Source organism: Chamaea fasciata, unplaced genomic scaffold (assembly GCF_029207755.1).
Source record: "Chamaea fasciata isolate MVZ Bird 193981 ecotype frontalis unplaced genomic scaffold, bChaFas1.0.hap1 SCAF_1, whole genome shotgun sequence".
Classification (NCBI taxonomy): Eukaryota; Metazoa; Chordata; class Aves; order Passeriformes; family Sylviidae; genus Chamaea; species Chamaea fasciata.
The window spans coordinates 18,688,081-18,709,228 of record NW_027094086.1 but is presented as its reverse complement, the minus strand read 5'-3'; the positions used below and the strand labels follow the sequence as shown (position 1 = coordinate 18,709,228).

Sequence of the window (21,148 nt, the reverse complement as noted above, 5' to 3'; positions counted from 1 at the left end):
AAAATAGTCATTTTAAAGTGGAGTAGCAAAAAAACTCAGTCAATATTAAATTAAGGACTGTGCAGCTTTCTTTTAGGTGCCACATCATGTTTAAGTGCTACCCTTGTTAGCTGGGACAGACCTTGTGAAATCTCTGCATGTAAAAAGGAGATCATTACTGAGTTTCCATTGATAATTTTTCTGCCAAAGCTCACATTCATTAAAGAGTTCTCTCAGACTCCTGTACCTGTGCAGTAGCCTTCAGCAAGGATTTCATAACACTATTATGTCTAGAATTACATTATCCTCACATAAATCTACTTTTTCTTCACTAGGCAGTAACTGGTCGAGCTACTAGTTGTTGTTACTCTCAACATTTTATGTAAAATTTACTGACCTGAGTGACTACTACTCACCATATAGGAGTTAGGTTTTTATGGACTCAGCAAGGGAATGGTTTAAAACCACAAAACTTCCCTCCACATGCCATAACCAGCAACATGTGTCCTGCTGCAAATAAATTACTCAAGATTCACTGAGCCTCAAAGGCAGTACAAATGTGTGTAGCAGAATAGTATCCACTGCTTCAAAACATAATTAAATAATTTAATAAAAACCTATTTAATTCAAAATAAGACATGGTGCAGGGAGCATAACCTTAGAAATCCCTTTCCCACTTCATTAACAAGAGACCTGGTACCTATTCATTCACTGAGCAGCGAATTCATCCCTGCACAGTGTCAGAGATTCATCAACGAGCCAACTCCCTGGCAGCACAGATTGCTGCTTTCTCTTGGGAAGCAAGAACTATGGTCTGGATACCCTCTGGCAAAAGAATGCATTAAGCCAAGGCCTCTCATTTCTTTCATGAGTAAGACAAGACATTGTCTCCTACCTTCAGGCTGTGGACTGTGAACTGTCAGGGGATATAAATGGCTGCCTTGCTATTTTCAGAATTTCCTAATGGTTAACTCTAGGCAGCTCTCTGCTCTGCATGTTGCCTGATTTGGCTTCTGTCTAAGGAGTTTATCTCTCCCCAGGCATGCACAGAGAATCCAGTTTCTCAGATCAGGTCCTGCAGTCTGTTCCTAGGGCTCAACAGCTTTAATATTAGCACTGAATAACATTTATCTCACCTACCTGTTGTAAAACATATGAATACTCACTTAAATTCATTAAATATAGGATGATGTCTAAGACTAAAAAATTGTTACAAAATATTCTTTTATTCATTGCTTCAAGTTTGAATTAATGTTTGTTTTATTGTAGATAAGCTTTATGGGAAAATAAGATACTTTTGTTCTTGCTCATATATTTTCCATTTCTTAAAAAACAAGTTTAGGAGTCTGGAGGAGGAGATAAGGTCATGCCCACTAAGTTCCATTGTGATAGCTATGGTGGAACATATTGGAAAACAAGCTTCTCCCCAGTTAAGTGGCAGAAAAGTCCTAAAATGCCAAAGGAAAGAAAAGCTTCTAGAATCATAACAGCAAAATCTCACTTAATTACTGAAAGTCTCTTACTAATATCCTACTAAAAACTACTGGAATGTGGGTTCTGCAGGCACGTGAAACTGAATATAAGGAGAATTAGTCAGTATTGATGGAAGAAATACATCAGTTCGGAGAAGATAATTGAAAATTAACCTGTTAAGGGAAAAGGATAGAGAAAATCAAGACTGAAAACCTCGTAAATTTAGAGATAGCTTGAAAGATCTAATAATGAAAATAGATAACAGATATTTACCTATTATTGATGAGCAAGTGGATTCTGAATGTGACTTACACTGGAGGCTTTGCCTTCCTCCTTGAAACCAAGGCTGCTATACCACCAACAGTGTACACCTAGTAAAACTTGTATACCAGTACTTTTCTAAAATCTTAAGGAAATAATTTGGTTGTGTTTATGGAACACCAAAGTTGATTTCTCTCCATGTCCTAGATACAGTGGCTTCCAACCCCTGTCTGTTTTTCATGCTGTCTGCACTGGGCTGTCAGCTGTGCCACCTTCTTAGAGGAACAACCCTTGATTTTTCTGAGATATTTCAGTGGTGTTTCCCTCTTGGCTTCTGTTACCTCAGGAGCCCCTGGCTCATCTGCTGAAGACTTCAACTACACTGCAGCGTAGCCAGCATATCTTGATGCATTCTCATTAGATTCCATAACAAAGAAGAAGGAAACCTCTATTCCTGTTCCACGGTAGTCACAGCTATTGTATATTGAACTATAAATTACTTCAATGAAGTTAGAAGTGGGAAACAATTAGCTGTGGATGGATAGTATATATTGGGATTTATGTGGATTAAGTTATTTTTTTAAAATTCATAAATTCCATGAGTATATTTACATCAGCTTTCAGTCAGAGAAATTGTTATATTTAATTTTTGCGTACATTTGGAGATACTGCATGAACTGCCAGTGAGTTTTAGTCACTGATATGATATAGCAACACTGGCGTGTTTCCAGAAAGACCTCTGGTTAATGGCATGAGATTCAATCCTTGCACTTCCAGTATTTAGGCTTCATGGAATATTATTGGACTGACAGTATCATTAAATAAAACAAAATTATTTAAGTCAGATAGTTATATATACATAAAGATGTTAAATATTTTTCCATATTATTGATTTTATACCACTGTTATGTGAAAATATTTTCAAATCATAAAAATTATGCATACCACAGATACCATTCTGTCTCGTTAATAGGATTTTACATGCATATCTCCTCTGAAGTAGACTTGAAAATTGAATTTCAGCTTCCAAAGAAAAGTGAATTACTACAGGCTTTTTGCATTTTTGCACCATCACTATTTTTTAAGTTACTCTGTATTTTTTATATTTGGCAAGAAAAGTACTGGGGTGTGGGCACAGAACTGGGTCCCAAGAGGATCTGTGTTTATTTTTTCACTTTGCTACAGATTTCCTATATATCTTCCACTGTACCTTTCCTTCTCCATTTGAGAAAAGACTTAATAGATCCTTCAAAGGTTTACTGTGATACAAATCACACAGAAGAAGCTTAGCAAATGGGTCAAAAACTTACAAGTCAGATTGATCCCCTATCTTACCTAAAAAAACTCAAGTGACACAGGAAGAAAATGTTACTTATACAAATGAATGACTGAAGAGCCTGGGTGATAACAAGAACCACACTGATATTTAAAAATGAGATTTTGTACACTAATAAAGTGACTGACCTATTTGTGTCCTGTTTCTGAAACAGCAATATTACATAGAAAATGTTTTTTAATTAAAGATACATAAAACCATCTGTCTCCAAAAAATTTGTACTCTCAAATAATATTTTTTTTACTATCTAGCATAGAATTTTCACCAGTAAAATTTAAAAGACTGAATAGATAAATATATTTTTCTCTATTTTACAGAAAGATAAGTGAGGATTTTTGCAAGACCTTCCTTCACTAGTTCAACAATAATGATGATATAAATAGAATCAACATTACAAAAATCTAAGATGAACATTACATCAAAGCTTCTGGTAGCAGACTACCAACTTGATTTATCTAAGAAAAGAGAGAGGAAAAAATACTACTGCTGAAACGAAACATACAAAATTTAATCAAACAAGAGTAAACTCTCTGCAACCAAGTCCCATAAAGTTTACCAATTCTTGGTTTACTTTCATCAACTGATCTCAGTTTCCGAAAGCAAAGCCTGGAGAGACACAGGATATTGGAGAGCTTGGAAACTGTCACCTAGATTTGCAGGGCTTGGAAGATCATGTCAGCAGTTTGAAGTGATTTGAACAATTTCAATGACTACCTCTCCTGTTTTCAACAGATTTCATCAACTTGTTGCTTCTGAGGACCCACACACCTGACAATTCCCTACATCACTATAATTGCCCTGTCAATGAGTCTCTTGTGCTCCTAATGGATCTATGCTCTCTTTCTCATAAGATTTTCTAATCATTTTCTCATGCCCATTCCAATATTCTCTTCTTCATTTTAACTACCAAAGGTCAGCCACCACCTTACGTCCAAACTGACTCAGGGAAGTTAGGATGTTCTCTGTCTATCACCAGCTTTCATATATGCCTACATCAATCCCAAAGCCTTGCTCACCTTAGCAGAGCTGTCTTATCATCTAATTATATTCTTCCATGGATAGGGCCAAAGTTAATGAATCATTGCAGCAATAGCAAACTTTTCTAACTAAAAAAAAATATTAAATACCAGAGTATATTGTCATAGTAGATGAGTGTCTATTAAACCTCTCTAATGATTCTGAAGTAAAAATAGCTCAGACAGTTAAAAAGAGTAACTCCCTTATTCTTCAACCCTTGCTTTGCTTGGAAGTGCTTCTCCTGTATCATGAGTAGAAAAAACAGATGTATCTGCAGGCTGAAATTACTACTGTTCAAAATTCAGCATGAATACATCTGTTTTCATAAACTAATGTGTAGGATTATGAATTGTGGTTCCTGAAATCCCAGCACATGGTTACTTTTCCTGTTCAGTTGTGGAGGATCTGAGGACATGGGTCAGAGCTGCAGTGTATCACAGCTGTACAGCTCCTAAGAGCATCAAACAATGTCAAGGGGGCTAGGAGTCTACACAGGCAAAGAGGAGAGGTCTTGTGTCTTTTAGGATTCTCTTTCAACTCATGTTTTTATAGTTCTATAAATAATTTCTAGTTATATTAAGAAACACCACACTAAATGGGAGACCCGCAAGATCTGGCTCTTCTTACTGCATGGAGATTTTACTAGCCACAGTGTAAGTCACAAAGAATCTGATAGAGATATTTTCACCATATTTACAGATAGTCTCTGTGTAGCCACCTTGTGTAGATAAGTAACCGAAGGATGTTCTAAAAGACATAAATCACTCAGATACTGTTATTAAAGATTTCACATGTGGTACAACATTTGATTTTCTGTTTCAGTTATCATTTATCATTCTACATTTACTAATTCAGTACCCACCTTCTCATCTCAACCTTCTTCCCAGTCATCATCTGGGATAAATAGCTTTTATGCTGATTTCCCAGAAAACCACTTGGAGCTGTCTCATTTTGAAAGAGAAACAAGTATATTTGAACTTTTGAAAGAGAAAAAAGTATATTTGAACTTACATGTGTTCAGCATTACTCTTTTTAATAATAGATTCTTTAGACTAATAAAAAGAAGTAAAAAGAATACAAAAAAGCCCAGAGAAAAAACAGAACCCTTCTGAAATCACCAACTGGGAGTTATCCAGACTGAATTGAACTTTGTGTAATCTTGAGGCTGGATTTTGGAAGAACAACATGAAAATTGTTTTTGATATTTTTTCAAGTAGATTTTATCACTTCATGGTTTTCCTTGCCTTGCCTTGCCTTTCCTTGCCTTGCCTTTCCTTGCCTTGCCTTGCCTTTCCTTGCCTTGCCTTTTTTCTTTTTTATTCTCTTCTCTTCTCTTCTCTTCTTTTTTTTTTTTTTTCTTTTTTACTGTATTTGACCATAAGACCTGGAATCTTTTTTTTTTCCATGTCTTCCAAATATACAAGGCACTGCCATAGCAAAATTAAAGATGTTCCACTTCTTGAGCTTTTCTTTTCATTTCAATGCACTTTTTCTATTTCAGGTTTCCTTGATCCACTTCCCAGACCAGCTTAGAAACTTGTCTATTTACTGGTTACTATTAGTGAACTTACGTTATTTGCAACTAATGTGAATCTAGCCAGTGTACAATTACATAATTTTGCTAACAGAAACAACATTTAATGTGGGTCATTATAAGAAACAAGCTTCCAAAATAAGTCAGCATCGGTTTTATTTGGCAAAATTATTTCAAATAACAGTAACTAAAGTTTTGAAAAGGTGTGCTGTTCTGTGTTTGAAGTATTGAAAGCAAACATGGCAAATGCCTGAAAGTTGTGAAGGAAAGACTCTGGGAGCAGGAGTTTGGGAATTGTGGTTTTCAGCTTCAGAGGAATCATTTAAATCCTTAATGGCAGCTCCTCAGATAAAGGGAAAACAGCATTCTCTGAAGAGTGGCCAGCTATTTAGTACTCAATAATTAGGTTTTTATTCAGCCAGCCTTCTGGAATTGCTGCTATCACAGATAGTGATACTGGCAAGCAAAATAAAGAGTTTAATGTCATAGGATGCATTCCTGTAAAAATTTATAAAATATCCCAAGATAATTTAGGTTTGCAAAATGTCTGTTTGGCTTTTATTTGTCTGGACTAGGCACCAATGCATTTGTCAAGCATGAAAAACAGTTTAGACTTTCACGTGGCTGACACATCATTATTTCCAGGACTATCACCATGTTACTCAGCTATTTTCTTCAAGTATCCAAATATACTTGAGTAAAAATAATAGAGGAATTAATTTGAAACTCAAAGGGCCAACAGAGATGGACTTTTTTACTTCTTTATGTTTTCATCTCTGCTTATTCCAGAGAAGTATGAATGAAACTGATTCCCCATTTCCTCAACAGAAGAGCTTCAGTTGCACCATAAGGAGACCACAGTGCAAGCAGATCTCATTCCGACCTTCATTTATGCTATGGAATAGGACAGTAACAAAAAGTGCTTTCAATAGCCTCCAGTCAAATTCTCTTTGATTTTTGTGGAAAAGTAACTGGGACATGGGTAGCAGAATTCATGTCTGTTACGCAACATTACACTCTTTGAGGCCTGTATGCTGCCTCTGATTTAATTTCTACAGATCTGAATTATATATATATATGTGTGTATATATATATATATATATATATATATATATTTTATTTTTTTTTTTTTTTTTTTTTGCGTTTCTTGATCAGCAAGAAGAATTTGTATGGATCAATTTTTAATTTTTTTCCATGTTCAGAAAACGCTATTTATATTGCAAGAGGTTTCCCTTTTTTATAATCAAAGTGGGTTCCCTTCCCTTCCCTTCCCTTCCCTTCCCTTCCCTTCCCTTCCCTTCCCTTCCCTTCCCTTCCCTTCCCTTCCCTTCCCTTCCCTTCCCTTCCCTTCCCTTCCCTTCCCTTCCCTTCCCTTCCCTTCCCTTCCCTTCCCTTCCCTTCCCTTCCCTTCCCTTCCCTTCCCTTAATTTTGAAACATAACAAGATATTCTCTTGCTATTTTGCATCAATGGACACAGAGGAGTCTTGAAAAAGAAATCCTCTCCAAACATGAGCTTTAACATGTTAAATTTTCAACAGCCTTCCAATTCCTCAACAATACATGTTGTCCTTAGTTCAGAATAAAGATGAGCAAAAAAGATCCTGTTTTTATTATCAAATTTAGTAATTTTAATTCATCCCCTGAGTAATATTCCTTTCCTCTGATTCAACATAACTTTTTGAGCTATCTATAACTGCCCCTTGACATCTTCCTTCATTTGACAAGGATTTGTTTCATCTTTTCCTTTTGAGCTTCTTCTACTAATGTTTGAGACACTACTTTTACACTGCTCTTTTTATGTTTTGTATAAATATTTCTAGACTCTCTTTTGTGACATTACTTATATTTATTCTTTGCCTAAAACTACCTCGGAATAGGTGCTTCCCCTTTCCTGATTTGGGCAACTGGCTTTCCATGGGCAGTGCTAGGCACAGCACTGCTGGAGGCAGCACGGGATAGAGCTCTCCTTTGTGTGCAGAGAGACATCCTTGCTTTATGCAGGAGCTAAACTGGAACTGATGGTTTGTAAAGGGATCCTCTGCACTTGTGCAGAGCTGGCTGCTGCCCTCAACAAACCCCAGAGGGCAGGGGCACTGCTCTGGTCCCACCTGGGCACAGCCCTGTCAGCAGAAAGAGCAAATTGCTCTCACCTCCATTCCACTGGGGTCCTGGGGGCAGAGGGGCAGTCAGCATTTTTGAGAATCATGTTACTTGGATTTAAAGATCTGAATACCAGCCTGGTTTCACGTGCCTTGAATGTTTGAGTTTACAATATATCTCAATAATATACTATTATAATATAATATTGCAATTTCTTCACTGAGTCTTATGCTAATTAGATGTTCTAGAATAAATAATTGAGGTTTTTTATGGGTTTCATTTTCTAGCATTGTACTGTCTGCTCAGATGAAGCAATGATTAAATAATAATATAAATGACTACTTAGGTTATCCACATTTCTTGTGTCTTCAAGTTGTTTCTTTTTTTTTTTTTTTTAAATAAGCTTTTATCTTAAAACAAAGTGTGAGAGGAAAGTATTATTAATAAAAGGTTTTGTGTTTAATTTCCTCAAAACAAGATTCAGCATTCTGTTTTTCTTCTTCATTTACAGTAAATTTTTAGTTTGGAAATATCAGATGGTTTAACAGCATTTTTGGTCTTTTATTCCCGTGTCCATTGTTTCTGTCTTCTGCTTCTGAGGCAGATATCCTTCAGGTTTTAGTGAAGAATCCAAATCTTTTTTCTATTCAATCAATTTTGAGTTATGAATATAAAGGTTATACAGTTTTTAGCAGTTCTACCAGACAACACGATTAATAGATCCCTTATTTTGAGATATGTTAGGTTTACTCTATCCTTCCATCACTGAGAAATCTGATTTCTGTTTTATTTTTATAGTCTTTATTCATTATTGATGAAAATCAGCATCATATTATTGTCCTTTCTCATATTTGACACGTGAACAGTGAACAATATCACTCAGCAGAGTCAAAAGAATTTCAATAGATTCTTACCTGTAATTCTGTTTTTCATTTCCTATGTGAAATCTGTCATATTGTGAATATGCCCGGTTTCCTTCCCAGTCCATTAATTCAATTCTTAGAGAATATTGCCTCTGACTTGTTATTGCAAAGATAAATTCATTTCCCAGCCAATGTTCACCTGATGGGCTACCAAAACCCTAGAAAAAATTGGCAAAATAACTAGATTTAATTGTTTTAATTGGTAGAGCTTTTATACAATAATAAAACCATCATTATATTTTACCTGTACATTCTAATAACTTTCTTTGCTCCAGTTTGATGGCCTCTAAAATGATTCTACTAATATGTATGATGTAGGAATGTCATGCAGTTCAACTGGTGTTTGAAATGGCAGCTGAGGTTATCAGCTGGAAATCTTTTTACAGGTCCATGATATTAATAGCATGATGATGTATTTGCATGTCATTCAGTGGGAATACTTGACATAGTAATATTCTATAATGCATTTAATATGGTGTTAGATCTTGTAATCTAGCTCTTGTCCATGTTACCTTGCTCTCCTCACATTTCATATGTTCAGATCAGATGATCTTATATCCACTTAAGCAAACTATATCATTTTCAAACATGGAAGAATAATTATGAAAAAAAAAAGTATAACTAATTTTCATAACCAATTCCTAGACATTCTTTTTTATACATCTTCCAGGTTTTAAAGTTGTTTAAATTGTAGTCAATATTTTACTACATTAAATTTAAGGTTTTTTCAGTCATTAAGTTATTTAATATATATTAGAACAATTGTTCTTTTTAAACTATTAGTTGATACCTTAGAACTCTTCAATGCATTTTACATTTTTGGTTTTTTCTCTCTTTAGACAGTAAAAATTATTTTCAACTATAATATTTACTTGTGAAGAAGTACTCCAACATGACTGTGCTTATTCATATTTCTTAAGATAGGAAGAATGGGAAGCAGAAATCTCCTGATTTGCTTACAGTGGGGCTGGGGGTGTTTTAGAAGGTCCCGTGAATATTTCCTACTCAAATTAAATGAAAGATTGGATTATTTCCAGAAAGCACATATTTTTAAAAGGGGTTAAAATCAACAGAATTCCTAGGGACTAAAGGTTAGATAATGAGAAATGTGTTTGTGAGACACATTGGCAAGACATCGATCTTCTCAATATAATGTTTCAGTAACTCCTAACATGAGATGAAAACATAGAAAGCAGAGCTCTCTCTCTGTTTCTTTATTTTATTGCTGTGGCTCCAGCCCTGATTAGTTGTGTCTCTGGAGGATGAAATCCTGCCTGCCCAGATGCCATGTGGTAGCACAGGTAATACTCGCTCAGGCAATGCACAGGTATATCAGCTGCAAACTTCCAAAGAAAATTCATTTAAAAAAATTATATATTTAAAAGTTTGACTGGTCCAAAAAAATAAAAATGGAGAATTTTTTTTTGCTGTTGCTCTTAGAGAGAATTACAGTATAAAGTACTTTGCTCAGGACTCATTTTTGTCTACATGACCCTACCTGAGCATATATTTGGTGACTCACTCATAGTAGAGGCTGAGAAGACATTTGGGCACGCTGATCTGGGTACACTAACTTGTATTTTGAATAGCATTGTCTGCCTTTTGGCCCGGAGACCATGAAGAGATAACCATGGGCAAAGTGTTTCATCTGTAAGAAATGAAATTCAGTACTCTGCGGCAAGCCTCTAAGAAGCCTCAGACTGAAATGTGGGGCCCCACTAATAGTTGACTTTTCCTTTTCTGCATGTTATTTCATTATAACCTCTTTCTCCAGTAGACTATTTCCTATAAAGTCTCTGTAAATACTGGTTCTAGGTAACACTGATGATACTCTGCATTCATTGAACCCATCTGTCTTCCAGTGTGAGCTGCTGCTCCTCGAGTTTTCCCATTATGATGCTTTCTGTTATTTCTCACTTGAAAATTCCTGGGGTCTGGCTCAGACTATCAGACCCCTTTGAGTTTCCTCAGGACTCAGCCCAAGGGTGACTTGAATGGAGAGAGAGACAGCTTTGATCCAGTTTTCCAAAAAGTACTTTTAATAATACAAAAATAACAAACAATAAGGCGTCCACTGTATTGGACTGAACCGGAACAAGGCAGTAACAAGGGGCAAAAGGCATGAGGCCAAAGGCAGAGTTTTGGGTCAGACAGAGGTACTTATGCACCCTGCTATGGGAGGGGAGTTTAGGTGTGGTCTGAGGGAAGGGTCCAATGGGGGAAAGCAATTAAGAAAATTAAAATTCTTGCACCAAAAATCAACCTATGATAACAGAGAACTGAGAATTTTCTAGTAACAATTAGCATACAGAGCATGTCAATCAGCCTTCTGCTTGTGGCACTAAGAATGGGGTTTCCCAAGGCATTTTTCCAGGGTTCTCTTCTTCCCTAGGGAAACTGCTCTCTACACTCGCTGCTTTGATAGCATTCACATTTGTATTTGGCTTCATACATTCTACCAGACAAAACGATTAATAGATCTCTTGTTCTCAGATATCCTAAAGCACAAAAGTACTTGTTCCTCACCTGTGTGAACCCTGTCTAAAGCTGGCACACCCTTCTGTAGTCATCACTGTTTTCTGTTTGTGCCTTTGATTCTTTCCATCTTCTTGCCTTATCTTTCTACCCCTGACTGTCCCACCTGGTGACTCCTGTTCTAGTAGCTTTGGCAGTGTCATACCAGAGCAGTTAGAGATTTTGTCTCTGACATCTTTCACCATTGATCACCGTCACTCGTCTCTGAGGCAAAATATGCTCTGTATAGACTACCTACCAGGAAGTTTGTCTCCTTAAAATCCAGAAAGAAGAAGTGGAGCATAGTTGTTCAAATATCAGTCAAATTAGGTTTTCCTGGAGTTCACACGGTTTCTTATTGGCAGAAATATGGTGATGATGATGATGATGATGATTATTTAGTCTACCTTTAAGGGAAGATTATCAGGAAATTCTTTCTTTTTCCCAGTTCAGGAAAGCTGAGGGGACTCCCCTTTGAACCACTGTGTATTGAATTATATATATCTTATCTCATTTAGATTACAGCCTATTCAGGATGTAATATATGCAGTGCTTTAACATTATATGATCCCTTATGTGTTTTATAGAGACTCCAAACACCATACATCATTATTCTGAAGTAATGATTTTTATTCTTCAAATTTTCACCTCCTTCTCCCTTTTCACATGTGTTATTGCACTAAGATGAAAATCTATCACTAAGTGTTGTTCTCTAGACCAGAGGAAATGAAGCTGCAGCAACAGGGAACAAAAGAAATATAAAAAGAAATTTTAAAAAACATGAGGAAATCCACTACAATGGTTATGAAAAAGGGAATCCTACTATCAAGGGCTACAATACTGAAACTCAGATTAGAAATGCCTAGAATAGGATTTTTTTTTCCCTTGACAGAAGCAACTTCTTTTTAAACAAACTACTTGCTTTTATGAAAAGAAAACTAAGTAAGTGGGATATAAAACATTTTTCTGAAGAAAGGAATGTTCCAAAGGAGAAGCAGCGTACTTTATTAAACACCTAATATGGCTAGAAAAATATAAACAAATAAACAGGCAAACAGGCACTCAAAGATTTCATAGATGTAAACCAGAGAGGAGCAGTACATTTCTGTTAAGCACAGAGCTGGCAGCAATTTCTTCAAGTATAATTTTATTATGCCAAACTCAACTGTTTCCAACCTGTATTTAGTCTGCAGTTTACTGCCTATATTTCGGAGCTGAAGAAAGACTTGCATGCATACTGTTTTTCCCAGATACTTTGGCTGACTTAATAACTACACAGCTCTACTTGTTTATATCTTACTTAGACTGTCTCTACTACAAGAAAACTACTACTTTGATGGGATATGTAAACTTTTGTGTGCAGAAGAAAATGGCAAAAAAAAAAACCCTGATAAACATTGTGTGTTTCCATTCCCAACCCTGAGGCTGGCAAAGAAAATGGTTGTGCCTGGCTCTTTTGATTTACCTTCAGAATCCTTAGCTTTCAAAGAATATTTCAGAATTTTATCTTCAAATACAAAATTTCTTTTTCTTGTCTCAGTCGGAAAACTTAGGAAAACAAACTTGTGTAATTGTTATGCCCACCTGTCCTTTATACTTGTGAAATACTTTTTGAACACTTTTGAGGTTTGGTTAAAAATCACACAAACTTGAAGCTCAACAAGGTTTCAGAGAACTGGTGTCTGTGATGAGTTGCTGCTGGGAGAAATGCTGAAGGAGAAGCTCAGCTGTTGCCTATTCCAATTGCTATAAGCAGACAGAGCAGTCAGCCAAGTGCAGATGCTGAGCAAATATTGCCTCAGAGGTTCTTAGACATCTGGGAGAGATTGAGGGACATAAAAGGGGAACTCAAGCTCTTACCACAGAGAATCAGAGAAAATAATAGGGTTTCAGAAGATTATTAGTAATAAGAATGGGACTTCTATTTGGGACACAGGACAAAAGTCCACAGAAAAGCAGACCTCATTAATTTTGATGTTCATGAGAGAACGCAGTAATTGTTCAGTAATTAAATTTCAGTAATGAAAAATAAGCATTTTAGTTAGCAGACCATTTGGGTTTATACTGCTGCTCAAATCTGTGGGGCCCCAAGTGATAAGATGCCTAAAGCCTTGCCTAAGACTATGCTTGTCATTTGTGGACTGATGCCTAAGATTTAGGACAAGAAATTTCGTCTTGAGAATGCCTTAGGGCAGTGTTAAAAGTTAACATTAGGAGTGACCTATTTCAGGCCCGCAGTTGTTATTAAATATATTTTTTTCCCAGTACATATATACTGTCAACAAACACTTTGGTTTTTGCATTCAAATCGTTATAGCAAACGCTTCCATAATTATTTCTGTTAAAGTTTTGTGCCTGAACTCAAGGAATTACATGAGGTGATCCAAGTCATCCTCAGCTGTCAATCCACTAGGAAAAGGAACATCCGTACTTCATGAATGTGTTTGCAGTTAACTACATTTCAAGACTCTCTGAAACCCAGTGGGTCTTAGACACTGTTCCAAAATTGCATTTAAAACTACTAAGAGACACTATTGTGTCATTATCTTTCTATATTTTGTTCATTATATGTTCCCAAATAAAGAGATTAATACTTTAAGCCCTACATTTTATTCCGAAAATACTCAAATTTGCTTTTCCCTAGAAATCTGCATAACATTTTGAGATGACTGGCAAATCAGGGGCTTTAAGTTCCCAAAAAGTGCTTAATGTAATAGGAAAATCAGTAATTTCCAAAAGTTCTCAGAGTTCTCCTCACTAGCTCTCTGTGGAAGCTGGGAGAATATAGCAGGGAAATATGCTTACATTTTCATAATGTGCTTTCTTATCTCCCTACTATTAGTCACAAAAAGGATACACAAATGTTTGCACTGACCCGGCACGGATTATTATAATGATTCATTTTATTCTTCACAAACAGAAAAAAAAAATGTATTTTTGCTGCTGAAAATTGCATTAAAATCATATTTTGGCAAAGGCTGACATAAAAGTCACAAACAATGAGTAAATCCTTTTATCATGGTTTTGTCATTGAAGAATAGTAAAGTAATTTTTTATATCACATTAGAGCAGATTGTTATTGTCAGCTTGATAGAATTTGTTTTCAGAGAAAAAAAAACCCCACAATACATAACCTTACTGGCAATTGTAAATCCATTTTTGTAGTCGAATGAAGCAAAGCTGTTTTCTGTTTCTATATAGCTAGATCGTAAACTCTGTAAATTCTGACATAATGCTCAACTGCTATGCAAAAAAAAAAAAAAAGAAAGATTTTATTGTTCTTTTGTACAAGTACTTTAACTTAGTTCTAAGTACTAAGTTAAAGTACTTAGAACTAGGAATCAAAGACAAAAGCACATGATTGTATAATATTTATTCTAGAAGACATCTGAGTTCTTCATCAGCTCATTTTCAATTTCAGTTTGATTATTAACAGACCCCTAACTACTAAAGCAGTCATAAGTACAAAGAAACAGAATTCAGTGCTGTTTCTAAAAATGCCCTTAAGAATTTACAAAGTTGATACTTATTCAAAAATAATAAGTAGGGTGCAAAAGAATTTTATTAGCTTTGGCAAAATCTGTGAGGATATTCTGACTGAATCATGTTGCTCCAAGTTCATTACACAATTATCTCTCTTACTTTATTTATTTTGTCTGATAATGCTCACAGGAAGCTTTGACTTTTTATAGACAAAACAAATTGAAACCAGACACAGCCAATGTATCCTATGGGTTCATCTTCTGTCAGACAATTCAGTGAATAAAGCAGATAATAATTCAGTGTTTTACAGCAGCAGTGACTTCCTAGATGCCATAAAGAACATTCAGCTCCTTTTGCCTTAGCTGAATTTGTGGAATGGATATTATTTAAGATAATTACTAAAAAAATGTTTGTGTACCTTTTTGTATACTTTTATATTTTCATTCCCATCACATCATATTATTCATTCTGTTATTTGAAATAAAGATTTGGTTTATAGAAATTACTTCATTTTCCTCAGATAACACGTGTTAATTAATATTAACTTAAAAGAATATTGGAAAACAATTCTAAATATTCAGATTTTTTCCTAGGAAATACTAACACATATTTGTTGGCAAGTTTTAAAAATATATTTAGATTGAAGCCAGAGATCTCGTCTCAAAAGACTAAAAAGAAAACTAAGGTATTGTCAGTTTAAATAAAGAACTAAATATCTGTATAATCTGCCTGAAAATCGTATTCATAATCTGCAGCAATTCAGTCTGTTACACTTCATTCTAGACTAAATGTATTAGTAGACATACAGAAATTAGGTTCACTTTTTACTTTTTCCTTCTCAAACACACACAGTATCAGTAGCAACAAAATTCTCAATGAATAAAAATCACAGTGACAGAATGAAGTGCAAGCCTTACACAAAGGTTACCTCTGTCTGAGTAAGAGGCTCAAAACAGCTCAGTTGCCTACATATATTTCCTACAAATAAAACAATCAGTACATCTTCCTCAGGCCTGGATTTCAATCTAACTTCTTTACCATGTAACTGAAAATAGGAGAGTATTTCTTACTGAGACAAATTACGTTGAGAGCTCCATCCCAAACCACCATTTTCACTCTAGGACAATTGGATGCTAGAAATGAAGAGACATTTAGTGTGGCTCCTAGAAAGAGCATCCCAGGGACATGGGTATATATAAAAGAAAATTCTTTTTTTTTTGCTCTAAGAAAAATGAATTTTGAGCTTTATATAACTTACTGGTCCATTATTTGCAAAGAAATGGTAAGTTTAGAGTTAAATATGCAAAATGTAAGAAAAAAAAATCTAAAAAAGGGTATTTTTTGTCATTTTGGCCAAAAAGAAAAACTTTTGGGATGTAGGACTTAATTCTCTTCCTCAAATACACTGATTAATCCCAAGTAGCAAAAATGAGCATGACTAGGAACATAGGTACTATAGCAAAGACCAAAAGTTTGTGAGTTTGAAAAGGGACTTGAGTTTCAGCCCCACAATCTGTCTAAATAGAACAAGCATCAAATTTATGGATTGTTTTTGAATCTCATGCTTGGCTCAACTGGTAGTCTAAACAGTAGAACAAGAATAGAAGTTGACTGACATCAGAGTCAAAAAGTTATACTTCTAATTTGTCACGAGCCCCAAAGCTAAGAACTGCTCCAGTGAGTTCCAAACAAAGCACATCACACAGAAGACGCTCCTCCCTGAAGAGAAATGCTGTTCCAGGAGGAGAACACATAACTGCTATTTGGGAAAACCTCTGTTGCAATTCTACTATATTTTCAAGAAACAGATTTTAAGAGCAACCTCACAGAATCTTACCTGGGTCTTCTAATGTAGCATTTCCATCTTGTGGTTAGAACAGTTCTTTAATGACTTTAATCTTTCTCATGTTGCTCTAATAGAGGCTGTTAGCATAATTAAGCTAAATCTTGATATCATTATATAAAATTTATTAAGTAACAGTCTTTGGAATACCATATGAATCTTATCAGTATAAATGAATGCTGTTAAATTGAAGCACTGGTGACAAAGCAGGCACAAGAATATATCTGTCAACACAGCTCTTGAAACGGGTGTTATCCAGTAATGTTTGCTTAGGAAAGACTGCTAAGTATAATACAACTCTGCTCCAACACAAAATTGTGTTTAATTTCACATCCAAAAATATTCTCCAAAATAAAGAGGATGCTTCCTTTTGTAGTAACATCTCTGGTGCCCAATATACTGATCTAACACTCTCTGAGACAAATATTGTTTCATTCTTGCTCCCTTACATAATTCTGTTGAAGCTTACACTGTATATTAAGCCTTGGTCAGGACCAGAAGAGTTTCATGAGCTTGTTTTCAGAAGAGTTTCATGAGCTTGTTTTCATAAAACGAAATACGGTCTCTCACCACTTCTGTATCATGTCTATATCTACTGGACATACTGGATTTAGATCTCAGGAGAAGCAGAGAAAATGTTACCACTTTTTATAGCACTGATGAAAGTAACAATTATCTGAGCAACTGTTGCAGAAGGGACTTTTTATTAAACCAGCATGACATGCCGTTCTTTATCACAGAAGGGTGGGTCTCTGTGAAAGGCGTTACTCACATAATATCTTAATGCACATTCCAGTCGCCAAAAATCATTTCCTTATATCCAACTTACTTGGTAAATGTGTGAAAGAAACAAATTACTTCCACATCATCTACCCCAGTCCCTTGAAGAAAATTGTTTATTTTCAGATGTAAGAAACTTATGATTTTGAAGCATACTATCATAAGTAATGAATTTGTCACTATATGTTACAAAATTATTTATGTCTTGAGTATGCCTTTTTTATGCCCTTGTAATCATAACCCACTCCTACTCATTCAACATATTAATTTAAGACCACCACTACTCCCAACCTGTCTGGTTTGTTTACACTATAGAAACATAACTTCTGTGTTTTCCAAGGTCATGCATTCCCTAGTTTTTGCTTTTCTCACAAGTCCATCCTGTTCTCAAATCCTTCATTTTGCAGAAGGGACTATGCTGGTACTACAAGGCACTTCATAAACAGCTTCACGCTACTGACAGAACAAAAACACAAAACCATCTCCACCGAAGAAATTATGGGATTCATCTCCACCTAGTAGCTTACAGACAACTTGCAGATAACTTTATGAAGGCTCTCTTCCTTCCAGAAAATTTTTTGTATTCCTTTCCAATTCCAAGGTTATCTTCAAAATGCTAGCCCAGGTTCTTTGAACCAGTAATTCTTTCCCTCACAAGTGTTTAACTAAGATACGAGGGGAAGAGGAATCTGTGAAAAGTGCTCTGAAGATTTCCCATGCTAACAGTGAAATGGTCTCAGATATAACACCAAAGTAGTCCTATGCCAGCTGTCATTTGAAAATGGCCCGATGTCCGTCACTGCTTGGGCATTATCTGTGCATGTTATTTGAGTCAGACCAAAACTACTCTAAAATTTAGTGATGAGGATCTTTTGTCACAAGACATATTTGAGTCCACTTTCAAAGAACACAGGGGTACATCTATCAGTGCAAGAAGGGTGAAGATTTCAGAACCCAAACTATGCATAACATACCTTAGATAGTTATAATCCTGGAAAAGGAATGAAAATTCATTCAGAATATCCAGCTTTAAAAAAATCTGAGAATAATGAAAGATATTTTTCCCAGAGTATGGGCTTTCAAATTATGAGCAAATTTTTTTTTCTGTCAAGAACATTCTCCCCAGCCAAGCCATATGGTTTATGTAATTTTTGTTTAAAGTCCCACCCACATCTGAAGTTATTTTGTACTAGGATAGTGGAATCAGAACCAATAAGCTTACACAAACAATACTAAAAGGTGCTTTACGCATTTTTATGCAGTCACTGTCTCACTTGAAAAAGAAAGCTATGAACATAATGTTCTAATTATTGAAAGAGGTTGGAGCTCTGTCTGTAGTTGTTTGATTCTTCAGATATTTGGGGTTAAAATATAACCTGAACACTATTTGTAAATGGATACAACTACAACAGAGAATTATCCATCATCAGTTAATGCTCCAAGAGGAAACTATATCAGTTTGATTTTTTTTCACTTTGTTCAAGACAAATACAATATAAATGGTGTTGAATACCTATTTTGAACGAGAAAAGTGTTCAAATTAACATTGCTACTGAAGCAATATGGAAAAAAAATAAATGTCAGAGTTTAAAGACAAGAAAGGTGGGCAGGGAAAATTAAACCAGAATTTGAAACTTGAACTGAAACTTTCACAAGAGAAATTAAAATTTTCAAGCTTAGAGGCTTACAGCAGGTGGAGACCATAAAAGGAATTAGGAGGCCATATTCTAAAATAGGAGCTGAACAGTTTGCAAATAAAAATTGAATGCAAGTAGTGTCTGGATGTTTTCAGAATGAACTGAACAAAGGCACTGAAAAATAAAGTCTTTATTGGAATGTTCGTTCTTATGTAGGACTTGCAAAGACTAGCATGATGAAAACATGAGGTGATCAGAAACCTTACTGTCACAAACAAGAAGGTCTTCCAGGAAATAGGTAGGACCTCTGTCCAAACTAGAGCTTACTCACAGAGGTGAACTGTAGGAAGTGTACAAAAATGTGTAAAAACCATTGTGTCTAGAAGGAAATCACAGACTTAGAGTCCAAAGATGTGTTTGGCTGTCTTTTAAGTAAGCAGAAGACTCAGATCACATGACTTGTTAAAATAGCTTAAGTTTACTGAGGCTCAGAGGAAAGTGTTATTAAAAGTGGCTATTCCAGATAAGACAATGAAAATTCCCATTAGAATTTCATCCAAAAATACTTCCTGAAAAAGTTTTGGTGACTACCTCCATGGTCTGGCTCTCAGTGTGTGAAGAATTTAAGCCACACAAGAACATAAATTATCCTGCTCTGGTGTCATATCATGTTGGCATTATGGAGATAGCCATCAATTTGACCCAACAGTTTTAAGGAGAAAAGAGCAAGAAGATGCTGCAAAAGAAATGGAAGTGGAAATAGATGTGCTCTTCAGGCACACACAAACGCTACTGACAACTTCTGAAATAACTGGCGGCAGACTTGTTTTAAGCACTGAACACTTAGACCCTTAGATATTAATCAGGAACATGAAATCAAAGGAACGTGGAACTTAGCATTGAACGTCATTCTTGCCTCAAAGAAATCAAAAGAAAAAAAAGCAGCTGACCAAGAAGGTAATGGTTGCCATAAAGCTTAGAAATTCATCTTTGAGTGTACAGAGTACAAGTGATCCTAATCTAACTCATGACATTATGAATGATTACAAGAAGCGATAGGTTTTTTGTCATCGGAGAGAGGAAAGTAGCAACTAAGGCATAGAGTACAATTAAATACTGACATGCAGGAAAAAAGCTGGCTAGGAGAAGGATTTCTGTGAGCTGGCTAAGGCACACAGTTTCAAATACCTATTAAGAGTTTTTCTCAAATGAGAGAAAGCAGGAAAATAATTTTAAATGTCTGAGGAAACTCCCAAAAGATTTGACCCTGAAGAAAGCCCCCTAGGAAACTTATAGTGAAATGTGGAATAAATTCAGAGAATTTAATGGGAATTATTAAACTACACATGCTAAAAAGCTAGAGAATAGGGAATCCAATACTCCATCACTTAATTTGGCAAAAATGGAGACAGTCACCGCGGAAGGTGCATTCATCCAAGAACTGAAAACTGGAAAATGATCAAGAAGTCTCAACAGCCAAGTTATCACATGAGCTAACCATTTACTCAGATTTGATTATTGCTAATAACTGCCTAATAAATGCCAGAAACTGTGTCTTGGAAAGTAAGCTTATGGAAAACCCCCTTCTAAAAAGTCTTGGGTTTGCCGATGGCAAGCAATAGTTTTTTAAGTGATATTCCCCTCTAGAGATCAAAACCCTTAATAGTGTTGTACATTTGCATTTATTCAGGAAAGAAAATATGAAAAATGCTTGAAACTTCCTTCAGGGTGATCTCACATATTATTAAAGAAATTATTTGTCATATCACTTTAATTTCTTCTGATAAGCAACAAACTGTATAACAGAAAATCCATTGCAAAATGTGAAAGAACAGATGTAGTAGATACTGATAAGGAAAGGATGGAAGGAGGAACTTAAGTGGTTTTCTCTGAATTTATTACAATTCCAATTGAATGTACAAAACTCAAACGGCCCGAGAGATTTCTTAGTCAGAAATGAGTTCCTAGAAGCAAAGGTACAAATTACATTGTACACCATAAGACTAAGAAAATTGAAGGATACTGGAATCATATGTCCCGAAGCAAGAAGATACAAAACCAATCTTGCATAACAGTGAATCTGCAGAAAAGGTTTTGCACTCATTAGCTGTTGTTTTAAATACTAAAGAAACTGTTACTCTATTTTACAGAGTGGGGGCTGAATGCAAGTGGAAATGGAGAAAAAAAAAAAAAAGGAGGAAAAATTAGTACCACTATTGCGCTGTCACTGACTGTGTGGCAATTTATGTAGGACTGGAGTTAAATAC

The 21,148-nt window shown here is 35.5% G+C and overlaps 1 protein-coding gene across 1 annotated transcript in view; it reads right to left on the bottom strand.

Annotated features, from left to right (window-relative positions):
• Positions 1–21,148, bottom strand: part of ANGPT1 (angiopoietin 1) — a 147,326-nt gene that overhangs the window by 17,360 nt on the left and 108,818 nt on the right. Inside the window, exon 9 of the mRNA XM_066203536.1 lies at positions 8,616–8,782. Within this exon, the coding sequence (XP_066059633.1) occupies positions 8,616–8,782 (167 nt within the window). The remainder of the gene's footprint in view (positions 1–8,615; positions 8,783–21,148) is intronic.